Source organism: Caloenas nicobarica, chromosome 1 (genome assembly GCF_036013445.1).
Source record: "Caloenas nicobarica isolate bCalNic1 chromosome 1, bCalNic1.hap1, whole genome shotgun sequence".
Classification (NCBI taxonomy): domain Eukaryota; kingdom Metazoa; phylum Chordata; class Aves; order Columbiformes; family Columbidae; genus Caloenas; species Caloenas nicobarica.
In genome coordinates this window covers 213,691,425-213,713,545 of record NC_088245.1, presented here as the reverse complement: position 1 = coordinate 213,713,545, position 22,121 = coordinate 213,691,425, and the positions used below count along the sequence as shown (strand labels likewise).

At 41.8% G+C, this 22,121-nt stretch overlaps 1 protein-coding gene across 1 annotated transcript in view; it reads left to right on the top strand.

Annotated features, from left to right (window-relative positions):
- FCHSD2 (FCH and double SH3 domains 2) overlaps positions 1–22,121 on the top strand; it is a 162,993-nt gene that overhangs the window by 99,314 nt on the left and 41,558 nt on the right. The window contains exons 9-10 of the mRNA XM_065658161.1: positions 18,161–18,283; positions 21,899–21,994. Coding sequence (XP_065514233.1) covers positions 18,161–18,283; positions 21,899–21,994 — 219 coding nt within the window. The remainder of the gene's footprint in view (positions 1–18,160; positions 18,284–21,898; positions 21,995–22,121) is intronic.

Sequence of the window (22,121 nt, the reverse complement as noted above, 5' to 3'; positions counted from 1 at the left end):
ACTATTTCTGTTGCATGGATGAAAAACCGAGTGATGGTCACATTTCAGCTCCGTCTCACCTCGTGTTTTAACCACAAGCCAGTTCCTCATCCAAAGAGGCTGTTTATATCCAGGGGACTAGGTATTTATTCCTCCATGGTGTAACAACAGGCCACAGCAAAGCCCAGTCTATAAATCAGGCCAACTTATCTTAAAACAATAATCATTTCTCATAGGATAATAAAACCGTTTCTTGATAAAGCTTCTGACTTGTCAGCGAGTTTTCCTTTGGCATTTGGACAGAAATAACATTAGGAAAAAAAGGGTCGATTGCGAAAAAAATGTGGTGTGATTTTACAGATGCTCATGAAAGGTATTTCCTGCATAGGAGGTTACGTAGAAGAAGCTGTGGATGAATTTATAGGAGGAAGCAACAGGAGGCCGCTGCAGCGAGTGGGAGCGACTTGGGAAGGAATAAAGAGAAATAATCAGTGGCGAAGGTTGATCGCGAAGCAGTAGAAGAAGGAAAATGACTGGAAAGCCAAAAAAAAAATCAAAATCACTGGTAGGAAGAAAGCACAAGCAGTGCGAGGGTTAAGATGGGGAAGGAGGTACCTCACAGCAATGCCGGTGGTCTTGTTGAGAAATATAGTTTAAGGAGTTAATAAAAAACTTTCAGACTTTGTTTTATATAGAAACCATTCAGGATTTGGATCAGGCTTCAAGATTTTTTCTGTCAGATGCCATAAAACGACCCGTTTGTGAACAGGAAATGAAACTTTGCTGTCTTGTTTCAAAACCGTGCTGTAATACAACAAAGAACCGTTGCCGAAATCGGCGGCTCTGCCAGAAAGCAGCCAACGAGTCGCGCCGAGAAATCCCCCAAACTCAGGAAGCACCTGGGGAGGCAGGTGGGGCTACGTCGCAAAGTTTTAACTAAAACCACACAAAATTCCTATTTTAGAAGTCACGGAGACAGACATCCCGTACAGATCATTCACAGGGTTTTGTTTGGTTGGGGGTTTTCGTTTTTAACAGCTCTGGGGTGACTGGAAGAATTAAAGATGCAAGGGAAGAGAGAATTTTTTTTCCTCAGCAGTTTTAGCTGCTATTATTTATTACCCCCCAATGTTTTAAGGAGTTACCTGGAATTCACACATATTTACATTGAAACCATGTGAATAGCTCATGTACCATTTTAAAAATTGAACGCGCGCGCACAGGTTTTGTCCTGTAAAATGGCATATTAAGCTATAAACGTTATTGAAAGTGTGGACTGATAATATTTATCAGTTCAGTGGCGGCTTGTAGGAATTCTCTATATGAGAAATGAACTGTCCTGCCCCCAGAGCGGTTATTTAGGACCCAAATGATGATGGAGTTGGTACTGAAAATGTTCAGATGCTCCATTGAATGACTCAAAGTGAAATCTGAAGGTTTCTGTGCATAACTGTTGCTTGATCAAAAATGAAATAACTAGATATCCGTGTGTCTTTCATCAAAAACGAAATATCCGGCAACTTAACCAATATAGGTTAAGAATTAAAAGCAGTCATCTGGACGCATCAGGGGTAGAGACAAAGATGGGCTGGTTTTAATCCTCTACCAAAACCTCTAGGAATTGTAGAAAAAAATTCAGAGGTTTGAGGCACCATCTTGCTATAGATTTTGTTGCCTTCAAGGAACGCAGACAGCGGTTTAAAAGAAGGCAAAAGATGTTATAATGCCCGTCTTTTGATGGGGGGACTGGTTTAGTGGCTCATGGGTCTACAACAGGAAAATAAACACCTGAGGGACTTGACTGATAAAAGAAGTGGAGGAATCCAAGGAGGTGACAAGACCCAAACTACCACAAGCCAAATTAATTTAAGATGGAAAATGACATGCTGAATCTGAAGCTCAGTTAAATCCTAAAAGAAGTTATTGGAAAAATGGCTTATAATGTGTTGGTTTTTTGCATCTCGGTGTCGCCCTGGAGGCAGGCAGACCTGGTAAGAGTTTTTACAGCGTTGAGGAGGTTTACACAGGACATGGTTGTCAAATCGAGAGATGCTTTTTATTCTTTCACCTTTGAAAGATTTGCTTCTGTGTTTCAACCTGAGTTTGGTGACAGTGGAGGTGTTTGCTGGGAGGGATGGATGGAGGGGAGGAGCTGGTCATCAATTGACGTAGCCCGTGTGGACAATGGCAGTTTGAGCTGTATTTTTGGCACGGTCTTTAGAAAAACGTTCTTGGCTTGGAATCTCTTCCTGCAGCTGAATTCTGGGCTCTTGCTTGTGATTCTTTATGAGTGCCGTGGTTTGCAGCACACGCTCAAAAGGCAACACAAAACATCAGTTTTTGGCTCCTTTGAGAGGTCAGTAGCTGCCTCGGGCCTCCATCAGCAATGAACGGGCATGCAACTGGTATCGGGAAAGAGAAATTCAGTTTTAAGCCACCCAGGCCAGCATCCTGGCTGGGACCAGCACTGGTGTGGCCAGCAGGCCCAGGGCAGTGACCGTCCTGTGCTGGGCACTGGGGAGGCCAAACCGCAAACCCTGGGGGCAGTTCTGGGCCCCTCAGCTCAGGGCTCAAAATGGTGACCTCAGGAGAACCAAAATCACCTCAGAACACAAAATGGCGGCCCCAGGGGCACCAGAATCACCTCAAAACACAAAATGGCGGCCCCAGGGGCACCAGAATCACCTCAAAACACAAAATGGCGGCCCCAGGGGCACCAGAATCACCTCAGGGCTCAAAATGGCAGCCAGAGGGGTGGCAGGATCACCTCACAAGAAAGGCCTTGAGGGGCTGGAGCGAGTTGAGAGAAGGGAACGGAGCTGGTGAGGGGCTGGAGCACAAGTGTGATGGGAGCGGCTGAGGGAGCTGGGGGTTCAGCTGGAGAACAGGAGCTGAGGGGAGACCTTCTGATCTCTGACCTGCCTGAAAGGAGCTTGGAGCCAGGGGGGGTCGGGCTCTGCTCCCCAGGAACAAGCGCCAGGACCAGAGGAAACGGCCTCAAGTTGCGCCAGGGGAGGTTGAGGTTGGATGTGGGGAACAATTTCTTCCCCAAAGGGCTGTGGGGCATTGGAACAGGCTGCCCAGGGCAGTGCTGGAGTCACCATCCCTGGAGGGGTTGGACAGACGGACATGAGGTTCTCAGGACATGGGGCAGTGCCAGGGCTGGGTTATGGTTGGACTCGATGATCTTGAGGGGCTTTTCCAACCACAACCATTCTATGATTGCGTGATCCTAACGTTCCTTTGCACTGCTCTGAAAGGATCAGAGCTGATCCGTGCGCTGTTGGAATTAGGCCACAGAAGGCAAAAAATTCCTATTTAGCATTTACAAATTGCTGGGCAAATAATTGACTGGAAAGCTCAGTCAAGGGAGGAGGAGGAGGGGGAAGCCCGCAATATGATTTGCCTGCCTACCTGCTAGTTTTCATACAGAAAAAAACTAATTCCCATCTGTCCAAGTTGTCGTCTCTGCTAAAAAGGCTTTTATAGCTCCGATAAACCCCCTTGTTGTGGAAGAGAAGCAAATATTCCCTACGAGTCGATTTGTTAGATCCATAACGCCGGACAACTGACTACCTGGAATGGTGTGGTCCAGCTGAACAAGGGTGTTATTTTCTAATGTTTTTACCCATTATTGAAGCACTAAGGTAACTGCTCATAGGACTTTAATGCTAATTAAAAGCCATAACGTCTCTCTGGTAAGACCAAGTGTCGTTCATCATTAGTGGGCCGAATCTGTTCGGTGCAGCTGGTTCATCAGGACCCCTTGGGAGCAGCATCAGGCAAAAGCATCAAGTAGCACCCTTCAATTTGTACCTTTAAAAAATCTTAATGGATATCCAAAACTTAAAAAAAAACCCCAGTTAAAATGCTTCATTCAAGGGCTTTAATGTCACATAGCTCAAAGTTCTGGGCACTGAAAATGATCTAAAGATACTGGAAGGAAATTTATTTGAAAGAATCAGGACAATATCCTGATCTTTTGGGTGCCTAAATTGATTTGGAGAAGCTACTTTTGACTGAAGTATAAAACCGGGTATGTGGAGATAGGTAGAAATCAGGCTTCCAGTTCAAGCTAAAGAATATTAGAAATAAACTTTTAAAACTGCTCCTGTTAATGAAATTGTTCAGTGCTTTTTATTAGACCTCAGGTATAATGATGTAATTTAGTAGGTGAGAATGCAATAGAAGAGAAATAAAAATTGGCGTGGAGCTCTAGGAAAAAGGTGGATAAAAAGAAGAGGGCAAGTCTCAGACGCATCTTTTTTCCAAGTAAAATACCTTCACAAGTATTTGTGACTGTTACGTGAATACCCAAATAATTTAACAAATCATTTAATAGTTGACCCACTTCTGTCACGACTTGCTCTTCTCAATGGGCGTTGATTGTCTTGGATTATTACAGTGTGATTTTATGGTGTGTATCTGTGATTTCAAGTACAAATATCTGTATTTAAATTCTCCGTATCGACGGTCAAGTGAAGGTTTACCGCGGAGATATCAGAGACGGCGTTCATCGAATTAACTTTGGTGATTATTTCCATTTATTTCATAGTAAAGACTAGGTATTAAACATGGACTTGTGTGATGGAAATCCCAAACCTACCAGATTCTTGGGACATTTTTTCTACGTGATTTAAGCATCGCTCATGCTATTCTATGTGTCGTTAGGACGTCTGAGCAGGAGTATTATAAAATTAAGTAGTTTTTAAGGAGGTTTGAGCATTAATCATAGAGCAGTGCTGAAATAAATTTGAAAAGAAGCTTATTTTAATGCCATTAAGTTCATCAAATGATATTATGAGAATAAAATATATTTAGGTATTTCCAGTCAGGCCATGCTTAAAAAGTGATTGAACTGAAAGATACTTTAACACCACCGGATCCCATTTTATTCACTTTTCTATTGGTTTTTATTACCCATCGCTGTCATGTCTCAAATAGCAGAAGCTTGTAAAATACTGTTGGCTTCTAGAGAAAACAGTCCAACCAATGGACCCATCAATATTCATTCAGGAACACAGTCGTAACGTTCTTTTTTTATGATTTTTTTTGTGCCAAGCTTTGTGTTGGGAGTGGGGGAATCTGCTGAAAAGGGACAAACCTTTGACGAGATTTTTAATTACAGACCTCAGACTAAAATTCTCTTTCTCCTCACCTACCGGTGCCCATGAGGAGTTCACGCATCAATTGTTAGCACGATTCCCCTGGGAATTCATGAGAAAGTGCTACTAAAAGTAATAAAGGATAATTGGCACGTGGAATTCCCGAGCGATATTTGGGAAACACGGATTAATCTTCTCTGCTGCAATGCAGCTGCTGTACCTTTGACAAACTCCTGTGACGTTTTTTGCCTTTATCATTTGGGAGAATTTCTTTCATTGTTTTGTGATTCTATAATAATAATCACAATACTGTGACTCTGAGCCGTTTTCCTTTTAAGAACACGTTGCTCATTTCTGTAGATGACAAAAATCCCTAAAAGTAGTTTCACCTGGTTTTGGTCCTTAAATTTTAGTACGATTGGTAAAGAATATTTAATAATCCTTCAGTAAAAAGCCTTTTCAGGAACATGGGATTCACTCCATGAAATGCACTCTGCCTTTTTCGTGCTGTTTAAATACTTGCCATTTTAATCTAAAATTTTAAAACCACATTTGAATTGGAGTTGGAAAATGTCTTTATTATCCTGAAAAGACCCTTTGTGTTGTGGATTAGTGCGCCGTCCCGTTTGTAGAACCGCGTTGGTCGGCAGGTGACGTCCCTTTGGCGCGATAAGAATCTGAAATGCTGAGTAATAGACGGAATTTATTGACGTTTTTAATATCGGAATATTGCCATCACTAAACTTACGCTGAGAGCATCTTTTGAAAAGCCCGTTCGCTGAATAGTTTGCTGGAAGTGATAAGTAACTTTAAACCCATGTAGAGAAACAGAACCATATGGAAGCGATAAATCCAAATGGCAATTGGGAACAAGAGCCTGTGCCGGAGCAAAAAAGTTTTTATTCAATGGATTTATTTGAAGAAATAAATGAAAAGCACACTGGACAAAAAAAATGAACTGCTGTTGAAACGATGACACAGAGATTGAATTAACTGAAGAAAACCTAAAAGCAGCAATGGCAAAAGAGGTGGTTAAAAAAATGGAAGGGTGCAAAAGAGGAAATAAAAGCTCAGGAGGATGCGTATGATCAGTATCTGATTTTATTTTATTTATATTTTTTTACATTTCTCTGCCAAGGGAGTGTTTTGAACTATTAAGAGCCGTGGGATTTGGTATGAAATGAATTTTCGCGTGCACATTTGTGTGTCAATTTAAGGTTTCTGTTCCTTAGTCTATACACTTGTAGAACATAGATTTTAAGACTTATCCGGAAGAGCGAGTGTCTCTGAGTCAAGGACGTTTCATCTCTACTGTGAAGGCTTCTGGGGAAACGTTGCTGGTAAATCCCCACCTTTGACACAGCAGAAGTTCTTAATAAGGAAAAATCTCAAGAGTTTTCTTGGAGGTGGGTCTGCGTTTGTGTGATTCAATCCTGTAGGAGCCAAGAATCGTTGTGGTTCTCGCCCATTCTCAAGCCAGGTACATTTCTTTAACCTACCTTCCAAATTATGTAAATATATATATATATTTAAAACTAAGCAACAAAATAATTCATTGTTGGGTACATTTTCCTGCCGAATTAAAAAATAAGAAAGCCAGCTGCGAATGTTCGACATACCACATACCCCAGTGCTCTTCAGGAATGATGATGCTGATGACGTGGTCGGCATAAGAATCCTTGAATAGCAGAAATCGGTGGCAAAATGCTGAACAATTTAAATCTCCATGTTACAAAACCGCCTTCTGAGGATTGGATTTAAGCCAGACTTTTTTTTTTTTTTTTGCCAAGAACAAGGAAATACAAAAGTGAAGGGGATTGCGCAAGGGCAATTTACTGAAAATCAGTTGTGTCAGAAGAAGGATCCCCTTGGGATTTATTCCAGTGCTATGAAACAAAAAGCAAAATAGGTCCAAGAAGTCTTTGGAGATGACACTTAAAAACTTTTGGGGAAAGTAAGTGTGTTTCTAGATTATAAAGAATCTGTTTTCATCTTCCAGAGGTTTTTATAAGTCTTTTACAATATAAGAATTATTTCCGAAGAAATAAAGAAGAATTTCCAAAGGAGATTTTCTTCGGTGTTCACCTACCAGACCCTCATCATTTAATGTGACAACCCCAGGGCACAACCATGAGATCTCTGTATTTAATATTATCATTAATTTTGCTTATATTTGTTTTAAGGGGACTTTGTCTCTGGACGATGGGCATCTGTTGGTGGCCGTTAAATGTTTTTCTCCGCTCAGAGTAGACTTTAGTGCACCAGCAACACTTTTTTTGTCATTAAAAACAATGACCCTGCCTAAATTGTAAAGGAACAATCGCCAAGCAACTCATGTGACCACACAAAGAACTTGCAAACAAGCCCAAAGCCATTGACCCTCGAAAATACAAAGCTCTGAGCAAACAGAAATCAGGACACTTGTTCTCTTCAAGTGTTTATTGTTCTCACGTTTGCCACGACGTTGAGGAAACGATAGTTTCTCCAACTTTTGTTGATTTAAATAGGCACTTTATACACTTTGCAGCCTTTTCCATCGTATTCTCTCCCTATTTTTTAATCTGCTTTTTTAATTTTCACTCATTCCCAGATTTTTTTGTCATTGTGGCGTAGATATGTCCCTGGAATATCTTTTCGCTTCCCTGTTCTTCAGAATGTCCTTCTGAAGAACACGCGGTCATGCAGGATGTTGTTTTAAGAAAAAGTAAAAAGAAACAGGATAAGCTGAGTAGCTTGACAGCAACAGCACAGCGAGGTAGTTGTAAAAATTCCTTAAAATTATTTGCTATGAAACTGCAAGAAGGAGCAGAACCCAGAGAGGTGGCAGAGGATCTTTCTATAGGGACTTTTGAGTTGTTGGGCCCAAACCTTCTTCATTTCAAGGAGATATGAACATGTTGGTGGTTGGGGTGGTAGAAAACTTTGCTCTAAGTGCAGTAAGGGCTAGAAAAAGTCTGCAAGTCACTGCCTCTTTTGTTTAATTTGGCTGATACTTTGTGTCTGAACAACGCTCCACAAACTATGGGCTGAAAGAGTTGAGGACAACTGAGGTGCCCAAGACACTTGACTCTCCACCTTGTTTTAGCTTTTGTACCTGCCGAAATACTTCATGTAGAGCTGAAAATGCCACGTTACAGAGGAAGCAATGAAAAGCTGTTATAATTGGGAAATTTGAGCAAAAGTAGAGTGGGTTTGCTGCAGTATTTAATTTTTACCAAGTGTTGAAGGGCCCGGCATGAGCAGATGAACAGCACTGTACACCTTGGGTAAGGAACTAATGCTGGTGTGACTCAAATCTTGATTTAGAAAACTTTTTTTTCCCTGTTCACATCCCAGGTAGCTGCATAGCAGTGTCGTCTAAATAAAATATTAAAAAAAAAAAATCAAGGCTTTCAGTCCCATCCTCCTTTTTACACCTGACTCTGGTCCCAACTCTTGTTGCTCTCTGTTTTGAGTTCCAGCTGCCTGGCCCAAATTAAATGGAGACCTCCCTCCATCTGAAAAGAATTCAAAATGTCCATCGCTGCCACACGCAAAAATAGTTGCCCCAGTGAAAAGGTGAAATGATAAATCGGATTTCAAAGGAATTAATGCAATTGGTGCTACGGTCGTACCTCGCTGTAGAGATGCTGTGTGTTGCAGGAACCTCGCTTAGTCTACAGGTAAAATCACCTGAGTATCTGCAAGGAGACACTAACGCCAAAAGTGCTGCGAGACACATAAAATCTGAAGAGTTTAAGGAGATATTTGATGTGATTTTTTGATGGGCAGCCCCGCAGGGTTCAAACAGAAGATTCATCAGCTCAACGACAGCTGAACGGAGAAATACTTCCAGACAGCCAGGCGGCCACCACTACGAGAATATCTAAGGACTTAGTAATATTAAGATAAGATGCGATTTTAGAATGTTAACCCCAACAGAAAAATGAACATGTTTAGTTTAGACAATGCAACTGTGTTATAGCATGTAACATATTGCCTAGAAAGGGTTTTCATACCTTTTAAAAATACCTCCCTTCTGAGAGGAAGGATTAGAAACATTTAATAGACAATATATTCATTTCTTTGTGCTTCGCTCCATTTTCCAGTTCCAGTATCTCTTTCTTAGATGACAATGGCTCTACAGAGTTCTTTATTCTGTAGGCAGCAATTCTCTCTCTAACTCTTCTCTTTTTAACATCGTTGATTCCAACAGTTAATCCACCCCTGGCCCTGCCCCATGTCGCTGGGAACCTCATGTCCGTCTGTCCAACCCCTCCAGGGATGGTGACTCCAGCACTGCCCTGGGCAGCCTGTTCCAATGCCCCACAGCCCTTTGGGGAAGAAATTGTTCCCCAGATCCAACCTCAACCTCCCCTGGCGCAACTTGAGGCCGTTTCCTCTGGTCCTGGCGCTTGTTCCTGGGGAGCAGAGCCCGACCCCCCCTGGCTCCAAGCTCCTTTCAGGCAGGTCAGAGATCAGAAGGTCTCCCCTCAGCTCCTGTTCTCCAGCTGAACCCCCAGCTCCCTCAGCCGCTCCCATCACCCTTGTGCTCCAGCCCCTCACCAGCTCCGTTCCCTTCTCTCAACTCGCTCCAGCACCGTCCAAGATTATCCCGGGATACAGAGAATTTTCTGGCCTTATTGTGCATTGGATGTGAACTGTGGGGCTGCACTACTGCACAACTTGAAATTCTGATTTTACAGAGCTAAGCTTAGGTGGTACTTTCTCCTGAGGAAATCCAATACCAACTTTGTGATCAGGAGACAGCAGATGGTTGACAGTAGGATGACCATGAGCCAGCACTGGGCCCTTGTGGCCAGGAAGGCCAATGGAACCTGGGGGGATTAGAAGGGGGTGGTCAGTAGGTCAGAGAGGTTCTCCTGCCCCTCTGCTCTGCCCTGGTGAGACCTCATCTGGAATATTGTGTCCACTTCTGGGCCCCTCAGCTCCAGCAGGACAGGGAACTGCTGGAGAGAGTCCAGCGCAGCCACGAAGATGCTGGAGGGAGTGGAGCATCTCCCGTGTGAGGAAAGGCTGAGGAGCTGGGGCTCTGGAGCTGGAGAAGAGGAGACTGAGGGGTGACCTCATTCGTGGGGATCAATATGGAAAGGGGGAGTGTCAGGAGGATGGAGCCAGGCTCTTCTCAGTGACAGCCAATGATAGGACAAGGGGTAATGGGTGCAAACTGGAACACAGGAGGTTCCACTTAAATATGAGAAGAAACCTCTTCCTGGTGAGGGTGCCAGAGCCTGGCCCAGGCTGCCCAGGGAGGTTGTGGAGTCTCCTTCTCTGCAGACATTCCAACCCGCCTGGACACCTTCCTGTGTAACCTCATCTGGGTGTTCCTGCTCCGGCGGGGGGGTTGCACTGGATGAGCTTTCGAGGTCCCTTCCAGCCCCTGACATTCTGCGATTCTGTGAGAAGAGCGTGTATCACATGCAGCGACGGGAGTTGGACTCGATCATCCTTATGGGGCCCTTCCAACTCAGGCCATTCTATGATTCTATGAAGAGCTTAAGTTCTTCTCATGACCTTTTCTTTGGAGCTTTCTCCTTTGGCACATATGGTTTAGCAGAAAAAACCAGGTTTTTTCCCCAAAGGGCAGGCTGGGCAGCAGACTTCCAGTCATTTTTAGGTCAGGCTTCAGGCTTCAATATTGTGATCGGCGTAGACACTGCACAGTTGTTCCTCCAGGACTGGGACGACTGGGAAACGCAGAAGCTCCCATTGGTTTTACGTCAGACGGTTGCTGCAGGCACAGAGTTCGGGGACAATTCTCTTGCTTCAATCTTGGGTTTGTTGGTAATTCATATATAGAACTCAAATTTTGTTGACGAATAGAGATTTCTGTTAGGATGGTCTTGATGGAGGAGAAGGGCGTTTCAGCAGTGACAACCGCAGTGATGGAAGAATTTAAAAAGGAAAAGACTTAAACAAAGCAGGCTCCTTTTTATTATTAGAAAAAAAAATGATGTCTAGAATAAATTACTGCCAGGAATCAGCATTTTTAAAGGAAAATCGCCGTGGAATGTCACGGTTAACAGAAAGGGATGGGTTTTCCTGACCTTCCTTCCTTCTCTCCCAATGTCCTTGGGAAACGCTGTTACGTGTCGCGGCTCCGAATCCCGCTGAGTTCGGCAGAGCCGCCCGATTCAAGTTGTTGCCTTCGTGACTTCTGAGTTTTAAAGGAATTTTAAAAATACTCTCCCCTCTGCCGTCAAATAATCTGAGATCCATTGCCACGCTTGGGATAAAATAGATATGAACCACTTTTGATCTAAACTCGGAGACCTGGCAGGTGCTTAAGCTGATGTCTCAATAGTAAGAATTCCTGTTAACAATCCAGCTATTATTGTACCTTTCTTTTGATATTTGCATATAAAAACACTTGGAGTCTCGTTTTACCAAAATCGCTCAACTGAAAATTCACAGACTGCGCCGTGCGTGAGATCACCCTGTTTATTTAATGGATTATAGATGTAAATGTTAAATGCAAACACTCAACAAGCTTCACTCAGCACGTGTGTTACGTCATTTTTATATATATATTTTTAATGTTGAGTGAGAATACATTTAGAGTAGTGTTACGGAAAGTACAAGGTGAAAAATAGAGTCCCTGTTGTTCTTAATGGGTTACGGGTTGTTTCCAAAACAAAACGGATCAGGGGTGGATAAAATGAGGTTTCTAATGCGAATAAAAATAGGGCGATATAAGAATTTAGCTTTAGTTTTTAATAGGCTACCTAAAATAGAAGGCATCTGTGATACGGATCTCCCTTTTTAATTGAGGTTTTTGCTTTGATTACTAAACAGGAAAATATGTCGCATAACCGTGATGTAACCCCATTGACTTCATAGAAAAGTCACCACTCCACAAACACAATGATTTTTTGGTCAGTTCATTTAAAACTTTTCCTTATCTTTCCATTTTCAGCCTGTGGGACAGAGTCAGGTCTAATTTTATTCTGGTACCTCCACCCATGTAAGGAAATTCTTTGCCTTCAACATCAACTATATTGTTTCCAGCAAAGTGGCAGCAGCTGAGGAAACATTTGTTAAGGTTTTTAATATTTAGCATAGGCCAAATTAGCACAGGTTGAGTTGCATCAACTCGGGAAAGGGGAGGATGTTTATGAATGAAAATTTAATTTAATTTGCTCCACGATGATCTTTTTGTTGAAAGAGCGGGGTTCCCGTATTTGAAAATATAAAATTATTTCTAGGCACCGATGATTCAGATGAGACTCGAATAGATCGGTCAGTGAAAACCCTTTACAAGTGTGGTTTTAATTGCGGGTTTTGAACTTAGTGCTGTAAGGTCCAGGTTTTGGTGCCTGGCGGATTCGTTAAATGAGAGGTTTAATTTGGACACCTGAGTTTATATTGTAAAAATATCGTCCGAAGCTTCGGCACGGCTTCACAGTTCCTGTGCAACATGAACTTAAAGAGAATAACAGGAATATTTCAGAAATAAATGAGATGAAAAAGAAGCCGTGGTGGTTTTGCACAACTCTGGTCTGCATTATGCCCAAGTCAAAGAAATCCCATTTTTTCTTTGGGATTTGCGAAGGAATAAGTCTTTTTAAATAAAAAATACACAGTAGTTTAGCTTGTTCTCCGTCTTTTCCAAGGAACCGAAATGGGAATTTTCAACAGAGTGTGGCTGGGACCTGCAAATTGTAAATATTCTAGTGAAGAGACCTCTAAGTAAATTCCGTGAATAAACATAATACACTCAACACGTTGTCTTTTCTGCATCCTGCATTCTCATCTTAGAGTAAGAAAAATGTCCCAAAGGCAACCAGATACACTGACAATATCTAAAATACCTTTATTCGCATCTTTGCTTTTGAATAAATCTGGATAGAATGTCAAATGATTAAAGCCAACACGTATGAAATGATAGAATACAATTCCTAAAATGTTTAATATAATCTCTCGAATGAAAAAAAGAAAAATATTCTCAAAATTATGATCTAAATTGGGATTGAAATTTTGTTCCTAGGAAAACTGTGTTATGTTATACTTGAAATTTTATGTTGAAATCAGAAGAACAATGTTCTTGTTTCCCCCGTGGCATTTTATTGATTCGAATTAATGTATAGGATTTCTTATCAAAATACCATTTAATTTGCTTGTGTATCTGTTCCCTTGTTATTAGATTCCCTTTTTGTCAGTCCTAATTTCAACCATTATCTGCTAAGACTTGGACTCAGGTAAAGAAGTAGTTTTTTACCTTTAATATGACAATTTCACTGTAAAGAAATTCTTAAAAAACACTGATATTTTTTTTCTATCCTTGGAAATGGTAATTTGGTGGCACGTAACTTCATATTATCTTGGTTCCGATGCCAGATGTGTTAAAAAAAATATCTTGATGTCATTTTGAGGTTGGAAAAAGGTTTTTCAGTCTGATTGTAATAGAGCAAGTGATTGAATAATCTTTTGAGATTCAGAAAGAGAACAAAAGCCATTGTAGTGCAATAATGTGTATTAGGGGTTATTGGTATTTTTTCCTTTTTTCCAGTTTTCTCTTCACGTTGTATGATGGGAAATTTTGAAAAGACATTTTCTTTCAAACCTAAATTGTGATGTTCAGAGGTTTGAGTCAGAGTGTTTGGAAGTAAATGAGATTCACATTATAAAATCCCACCTGAATGTTCATTTATATCATAGAGTTCAGCAAGTCAAATCTTTTGTTTTAATATTAACATACCCAGCTTGATATCATAATTACCGTTTTATACAATGGATGGATACATTATCATTGAAAGCAATTTGTAACCAGTCCTATAACTGGTGGGACTGTCACTTTTTCTGTGTTTTTCTGAGGTTTTTAGCGTGTTTTGAAGCGGTGCCTCAACACCTTCAATTCTGGCTTCTCTCATCCGTATTTTAACAACTTCATCATATCGAAATGGCTTTTAATTAATGAACGGGAAAGGCTGTAATGCCGTTTCCACGTGCTGACAGATTTGGGGGCTTCCTCATGTTTTTCTTTGATGTTCTTTCTCATATATCTTTTTTTATATATCTCTATATCGTGTTGCGGGGGCTATTCAGGCATCTCAGCACAAAACTTGGTCATTGCAAGAGTGGGGAGATAATGTAGTTAATGTTTATAGATATTTTTAGATTCAGAGAACTACAGAATGCAACTGTAGGTGAATTAATTCCTAGCGCTCGGTAGATAAAAGTTGCAAAGAATAAACCCATGTTGAGATGGGCTTTATGTCACCCAGGTTTATGTGACCGGAGGGGTTTAAAAGACACGTAGATGAGGCTTTTAGGGACATTTAGTGCTAGATTTAGGTTATGGTTGGACTCAGTCTTAAAGGTCTTTTCCAACCAAAATGACTCTGTGATTCTGTGATCTAAGCGAATTATTTGGCCGCTATTTACGGTCAGTGAAGAGGAACAGGCGCTTAACATCATCCGACCTATTTGAACCATCTGTCTTGGAGATGAATCACACAAGTACCAACTTCTCTCTGTTGACCCCACAAAGGACCCAAAGGGACAAACTCCAACGTCGCCGCCTGCGCTGAAGAAGTCTTAATTTAAGTGATGTGAACCCCTCCTGCTGGGTTTAACAGAAAAAGGACATATGGGCTCGATATGAAGGCAGAGGAGCCTGAAATACTCGCTTATAGCACATTGGAATAAAAGAAAAATCACAGCTGCTTTGCAAACTGAGCATTTCTAATGGCTTTGCCAAGTTAATAATATTTATTTACATTTATTGGCAGAGCGGCGCTCCAGCCCGCTGTTCGATATGAACATCTATTGGAACAGATAATTCCCCATGAGAAAAGTTCACAGGTTCCATTTTTGGGCTGTTTCAGGATTGTCGTAATCGTGCAGAAATTCCGAGAGCCCAACCAGTCCTGACAATTTGAATACGTTGTTTTTATTCTCTGAAAATGCAAAGGCAGACAGACCTGCTATTGAGACTGGATGGATGTGATGTGAAAATAAATGTACTTGATTGAGCTGCAAACTTTGGTGCTCATATAACTGTGATGTGGAGGGCTCATCCCTTTAATGTTATAGAAACACACAAGGTGTTAAAATCCTCATGCTAAGTTAGGCCTGTGCTTTAGGAACTAAACTTAGAATCATGGAATCATAGAATCATTTCAGTTGCAAGAGACGCTGAGGATCATCGAGACCAACCATAACCTCACTGTAGCACTAACCCATGTCCCTGAGAATCTCATCTAAATGCCTTTTAAACCCCTCCAGGGATGGTGACTCCACCACTGCCCTGGGCAGCCTGTTCCAGTGTTCCCTTTCCATTAAGAATATTTTCCTAATATCCAACCTCAACCTCCCCTGGCGCAACTTGAGGCCGTTTCCTCTGGTCCTGGCGCTTGTTCCTGGGGAGCAGAGCCCGACCCCCCCTGGCTCCAAGCTCCTTTCAGGCAGGTCAGAGATCAGAAGGTCTCCCCTCAGCTCCTGTTCTCCAGCTGAACCCCCAGCTCCCTCAGCCGCTCCCATCACACTTGTGCTCCAGCCCCTTCCCCAGCTCCGTTCCCTTCTCTCAACTCGCTCCAGCCCCTCAAGGCCTTTCTTGGGAGGTGATCCCACCACCCCTCTGGCCGCCATTTTGAGCCCTGAGGTGATTCTGGTGCCCCTGGGGCCGCCATTTGGAGCCATGAGCTGAGGGGCCCAGAACCGCCCCCAGGGTTCGCGGTTTGGCCTCCCCAGTGCCCAGCACAGGACGGTCACTGCCCTGGGCCTGCTGGCCACACCAGTGCTGGTCCCAGCCAGGATGCTGGTGGCCTCTTGGCCACCTGGGCACACGCTGGCTCATGTTCAGCCGCTGGCACCAACACCCCCAGCTCCTTTTCCGCCGGGCACTTTCCAGCCGCTCTTCCCCGAGCCTGGAGCGCTGCCTGGGGTTGGTGTGACCCCAGTGCAGGACCCGGCACTTGGCCTTGTTGAACCTCAGACAACTGGCCTCAGCCCATCCATCCAGCCGCTCCAGACCCCTCTGTTTGGCCTTCCCACCCTCAGGCACATCCACACTCCCACCCAACTTGGTGTCACCTGCAAACTCACTGAGGGTGCGCTCGATCCCCTCATCCAGATCATTGATAAAGAGATTAAACAGAACCGGCCCCAATACCGAGCCCTGGGGACACCACTCGTGACCGGCCACAACTGCATTTGGCTCCGTTCACCACAACTCTCTGGCCCGGCCCTCCAGCCAGTTCTTCACCCATCGCAGATACACCATCCAGGCCACGAGCTGCAGCTTCTCCAGGAGATGCTGTGGGATACGGTGCCAAAGGCTTTACTGAAGTCCAGGCACACAACACCCACAGCCTTTCCCTCATCTACTAGTTGGGTCACCTTGTCACAGAGGAGATCGGGTTGGTCCAGCAGGACCTGCCTTTCATAAACCCGTGGGACTGGGCCTGACCACAAGGTTCTCTTGTGTGTGCCGTGTGATGCTGCTCGAGATCATCCGCTCCACGACCTTGCCCAGCACCGAGGTCAGGCTGCATTGCACGGTGCATTCCAGTAAAGCTGCGCCTATACCAAGAGAGACAAGAACTGAAGCCGCGTGTGTGAACCGCTGTAGGTTTTTATGGATTTACAGTTGGGAATTTCCTGACATTTTTATCAATCGAACATCCCAGCTATAAGAATATTACATAATTCTTTCCGTAAATTTTTTTTTGTTTTTTAAATGATGCTTAGCAGATTATTTGGTAGAGCTGACATCACTTGTAAGTGCCCGGAGAAGTTAATCTATAGCTTTTTCCCATCTATACGTTGTGTCTTCCTTCGCTTATCAGACCCATCCGTTGGCTGGGTGACCCCTCTGGACCAGCTGCATCGTGGTGGCTTGAAAGAAATTCTCATTTTTACGCGTCCAATCTGTTTGATTTCTGAGTTTGAGGCAGCTTTAATACCTGAGGTTGAAGGAGAAAATTGGCCTGTGCTACTTTAACACCTGATAGGCGGAGGAGGAAGGAAACAGCGCAGGATAAAAAAGATTTTGCATATAAGATTGTGGACACGAGAATTCCAGTTGCACAATTTTATTATTTTCCTCAAAGCGTCCTTCGCTAAGCATGTGTGTATTTTAAGTTTGAAGTTCATCTGGCGGTTGCTGTAGCTGTTGTGCTGACGGTGGGCAAAACTTTTTTTGCAGAAGGAGAATCTGCTCGTTTTAAGTTACGAATTATTTGGGTTTGCTTTCCATGTATCTCCCAGCCTCGTCTTAAACAACAGGCTTGATTTTGCTGGGGCAAAAAATATTTCTAAAGGCTCCCACGATTTCACCTTTCCGCCCTCATTTAAATGATTAAATGCAGTTTTTAATTGGAGTGAATTATTGAATCAGGTGCAATCTGACAAACACTATTTCAATGAATATGCTGCTTCAATGATTGTGCTGTTTCAACGATTATCTGTAAAATTTGGTTTGTACTGTTTAAATGAGTATCTGTGAAATTGAAATGAAATTGTCAGTCACTTGTGAACTTGTATGTTTTTAATCTAGAACTTGCTTTAAACCTTGGTCTAACCCAGGCTGCGCAATATGATTTTATGGCTCCGGTTACAACAGGGCTTTTGAGTTTGAACTTTGTCTTCCATATAATACATTTTCATTACGTTTTTGGTATCTCTGTGCACGAAAGGGATGTGTTACGCTTCTGTAAAGTGGCAGGTATTGATTAGCAGTTTTTAATAAGCAATTAGCTGTGGATCTGAAGCATCCACGTGATGCTCTGGCTGGTAGAACCCCCAAATCCTTGCAGTTCCTAAATGCCTTTCTTGCCATAAATGACATTTCGCTGAGCGTATTCCTTCCTCCAGACCTGACCTCACTCTCCTGCTATGGCCACATTACACAATTGGATAAAAATCATTTAAAATAACGAGATATTGATCCGGTGCTCTGTGGTGCCATCTAATGGATGTCAAAAATGAAAGACGTCCACCTGTCGCTCTACAGGGTAATAATTCTAGGTGAATACAGCAAAGAAATTACCTGAACGAGAATATGAAAAATTAAAGTGCCCGTTGCTTTTTCTTAATTTCTTTCTTAATTTTCCCAACTTCTTTCCCTCCTACAGGCTCTGGATGGAAACGTATACGATCACCTGAAGGATTATTTAATGGCATTCAGCAGGACTGAACTAGAGACGTGCCAAGCTGTACAGAACACTTTCCAGTTTTTACTGGAGACTTCCAGCAGGGTAAGTTTGAACTGAATAATCCTTTGTAAGTGAATATTTAAGAGTATGTAGAAGCTCCCTGGCTTAAGAAAAAGAAACAAGACCGTTTTCTCGGGGAGAATTTTTCCTGTTGCCACCCAGCTGGTGTTGACACAGCAGAAGATCTTTAGAGAACGGCGATCGAGGAATGTTGGGTTATTCTCAATCCGCACGTTCGGAGGGAGGAATTTCATCCGAGGATTCTGCACCGTGTCATCTGGAACCGCATGAATCACCCATCACAGCAAAACCCCGTGGAACTGTTTGGATCGTTGCTTAATAATTGACTGACAGCCTAAAAAAAAAACCCCAAATATTACGGCGTTTCTCCTTTGACTTAAGAGTGGCACATACAGCAAACAGATTAGAGTCTTGTCATAGACGTGGGTTGTTTGCTTTGTCGAGCAGCCAGAATCGAATCCGTGATCGCTTCCAGGATCATTTTGATACTTAAATAATTCATCTGCTGGGCTAAAAAAAAATTTTTTAAAATTGCCATTGAGCTCAAACAAGCTCATAATATTCCTTTATGCATATACCTTAACCACTCGCACAGAACAGAGCTCATTTATGGGGGGATTTATGTAGATTTAGGTAGAAATATAGAAATAACATATTGAACATGGTCTTTATTCACCTGCAAACGTGAACTCGCACCTTATGAGATCTAAAGCGAATGGATTAAAAATTTTGTGCGAGCTTGTCTTTGAATTTACTTGGCAGCAGCTGTAAAGATAATGAAAATACGATTTTATCTTCTGTTGGAAAAGGACTTTTAATAATTTACCTCGGTGTATATTGTATCATGGCTTAAAATATCTTCCCTAAAAAGGCTGGGTTTGAATCTTCTAACTAAATCTGTTTACATATCATGTCTACGTATTCATGATTAATTTCTCAATATTGTGCTCAATGCAGAATATTTGGTATTTTGGAATATTTGTGGAAAATACTCCTGTTTCTGCTTTACTAAGTTAGTACAATGCCCGGAGAACCAACCAAAGATGTAAATACAGCTGTCGGGTCCAAACGGGATTTTTAGCACTTGTTCAGAGCTCATTAGCAGCAATTTTCTTGCAATTCAGGAACGTGGAGGAGAAAAAATCAGATTAAATCGCTACTGAAAACACGTGTCCTGCTCTGAAATACTAAACGCGGTGGCTTGTTCCATGGACGTAGGTTTTGCTCATCGTTCGAACTTTATTTCCTGTAGATCCACGTTGCAGGAATCGGCTCGAGAAGGATAAATGAGGAGAAATTCTATGAATATATCAAAAGCTATGCAAGTGTTTCAAAAGTAGCTTGAGCGTTAAACACGCAACAAATTTGTCAGCAATTTAGTAATTTGGAACAAGAACCAGCTTGCTGTCAAAGCAAAGGTTTTAAATATTTATTGTTATTTAGTTGTTAAAGTACAAGATCACAAGCTACGTTTAGAAAAGCCACTTTAGATTATTGATAGAAATGCTTTAGTATTTTCCATCTGAACTATTTTTCTGTTTACAGGGTGGAATTAAATGATACTTGCTTTAAAACAAGCCGAGTTGCTTCCCAGCGCTGCTTGTCAGTCAAGACTGAGGGAAACATCTCAAAATACAGTTTTCTGTATAAAATGAAGGGTTTTTTCACAGTTTATCATCCATCATTTAGTGCAGCTTTGGAGGTTTTACTTCTAAGTTGGGGTGACCCCAGCAAATATTACCCTGAAAACGCAATTTCACTTCCTTTTCACTTGAACTGTCTTAGTCAAGACTTGTACTTCTTGAACTTCTCTATTTGGAAAAAAAAAAATCCTGATTTTTCTTTGGAACATTTTCTGAAATTCCGTTTGCTGTATTGAATCACATTTCTGTGATGTTTCTGGTAAGACTAAGAAGAAGAAGAAGAAGAAGAAGAAGAAGAAGAAGAAGAAGCTTCACCAGCCAGGGCAAATAATTCCATTTCTGCACGTCTCTGTCTATGCCTTCTTTCCACCTATGGTATCTAATTTAACATCTGATTTCAAGTCGGTTTTAACACGTCGATTGACGTTGACTTCAGAAAGAAACGGCGCGAGAACGTTGATTGAATTTCTGAATCGCAGAAAATCCATTTGGAAAAGTTGCCGCTTAAATCCCAAGGACACCGTGTTGCTCAGAAGTCTTTCTTATTTTCTTTCTAACAATTGTCAAATATAACGTGCAAAATGCTCGGGGATATTAATTTGCTGGACTTGTACATTCCCCCAAGTCTCACGTTATGATAGTTGTTCTCATTTATAACAAAATATAGTCGCTTTGAGGGCAAATTTCCTACGAGTGCTGTTGTAAAGATGATTTTTCTTCTTTGAAGAACCGAGTTGCTTTTGAGTCCGAGCTCTACGGTGGAAACTTATTGCAATAAAATAACCGCGTAGGTTTTCGTGTTCACAGTAACGACACTTTGGGGTGTCTTGTAATTGAATTTGGTTGAAAATAGTGACGTTACCTCAATGCCATGGTCAGCGCTGAGCATCACCTGGAGCTGCAGGTGATTCCTCCTTCGGTATTTGCCGAATTTTAATTGATGGGAAATAAATAAAATGCCTCTCTGCATGTTTTCTACCCATTCAAATGTGTTTACTTTCAACTGCTCCAATCGGTGCGATAATTACGTACTTTCCTGTTTTAAATGAGTGCGTTATTGGCCCTGGGGGAGTATTTACTTTCTTCAACTGTAGCTGAATTTTTTACAGCTCAGTATTTCACTAACATCAACATTTTGATGCAATAGAGAACATGTTGTATTTACCATTGCATGCAGTGTAATCAGAATTCTTGATCATATACAATGCTGCTATTTCTGGATAAATACCATCTTTATTATACACTTCTCTACGTTTAAACCCTCCGCTTGGAAATAGATTTTTCTAATTCCATGCTGCTATTTACGCATTTCCATCAATTGAAGCATTGAATTCTCTGTAGAATTCTTCAAGTGATGATACTATTTTTTTCATATTGCAATCACTGTGTTTTTCTTTATAAATATGTGTAAATTCTGACATAAGAGGTTTGTTTAGGGATATGTGTCATTCTATCTGAAATATATCATTAAACAAATTTAGTAGCTGGAGCAGTTTTGGTTTAGCAAAACGCAAGTGTTGAGAGTTTTCCCTGAAAGCAATTTAATTAAAAAGAGATTAATTTTCTAACTGATTTTGTAGACAATATTCCAAGCTGTCTTTTCAGCTCCTCCAGCGAACAGTTTATGTAAAAATAAACAATTTCCAAAAGAACTAACAAATTATCCACAAGAGGAGACAAAAATATTTATGGTAGTGACACCACATACTCTGTACTCAATAATTGGCTTTTTTTACCCCTGTTTTGCCTTTTGGGGATTTTTTGTAAGTGAATAGCAGATATTTTTTAGCTATTTGTGATCCAGTGTGTGTCCTGCCGGTCACTTGTGAATAACTCTGGGTATTTCTGCCCAGAATCAAGCCCTTTATTTCCTTTCGTTGCATTCAAGGCTCTGTCTCTGTTCGATGCGACGTGCTAATTTTACTATATAGCAACACAATATTTTTAAATGTACAAAATAACGGATCCAAACGGCGTTTGTTCCTTTCCTCAGGTGGTGCGGGATTACAACCTCCAGCTGTTTTTACAGGAGAACTCCGTGTTCCACAAACCGCAGCCTTTCCAGTTCCAACCCAGCGACAGCGACACTGTAAGAACCCTCCCCAATTCCTTCCTTTATTTCTTCTTGCTCCGTTGTTACGAAAATTCTTATCAATGGGCTCAGTGGTATCCCAGTCTGGTTTAACCTCGTGCTGTATTTTTGGGAAAAAAAAAGG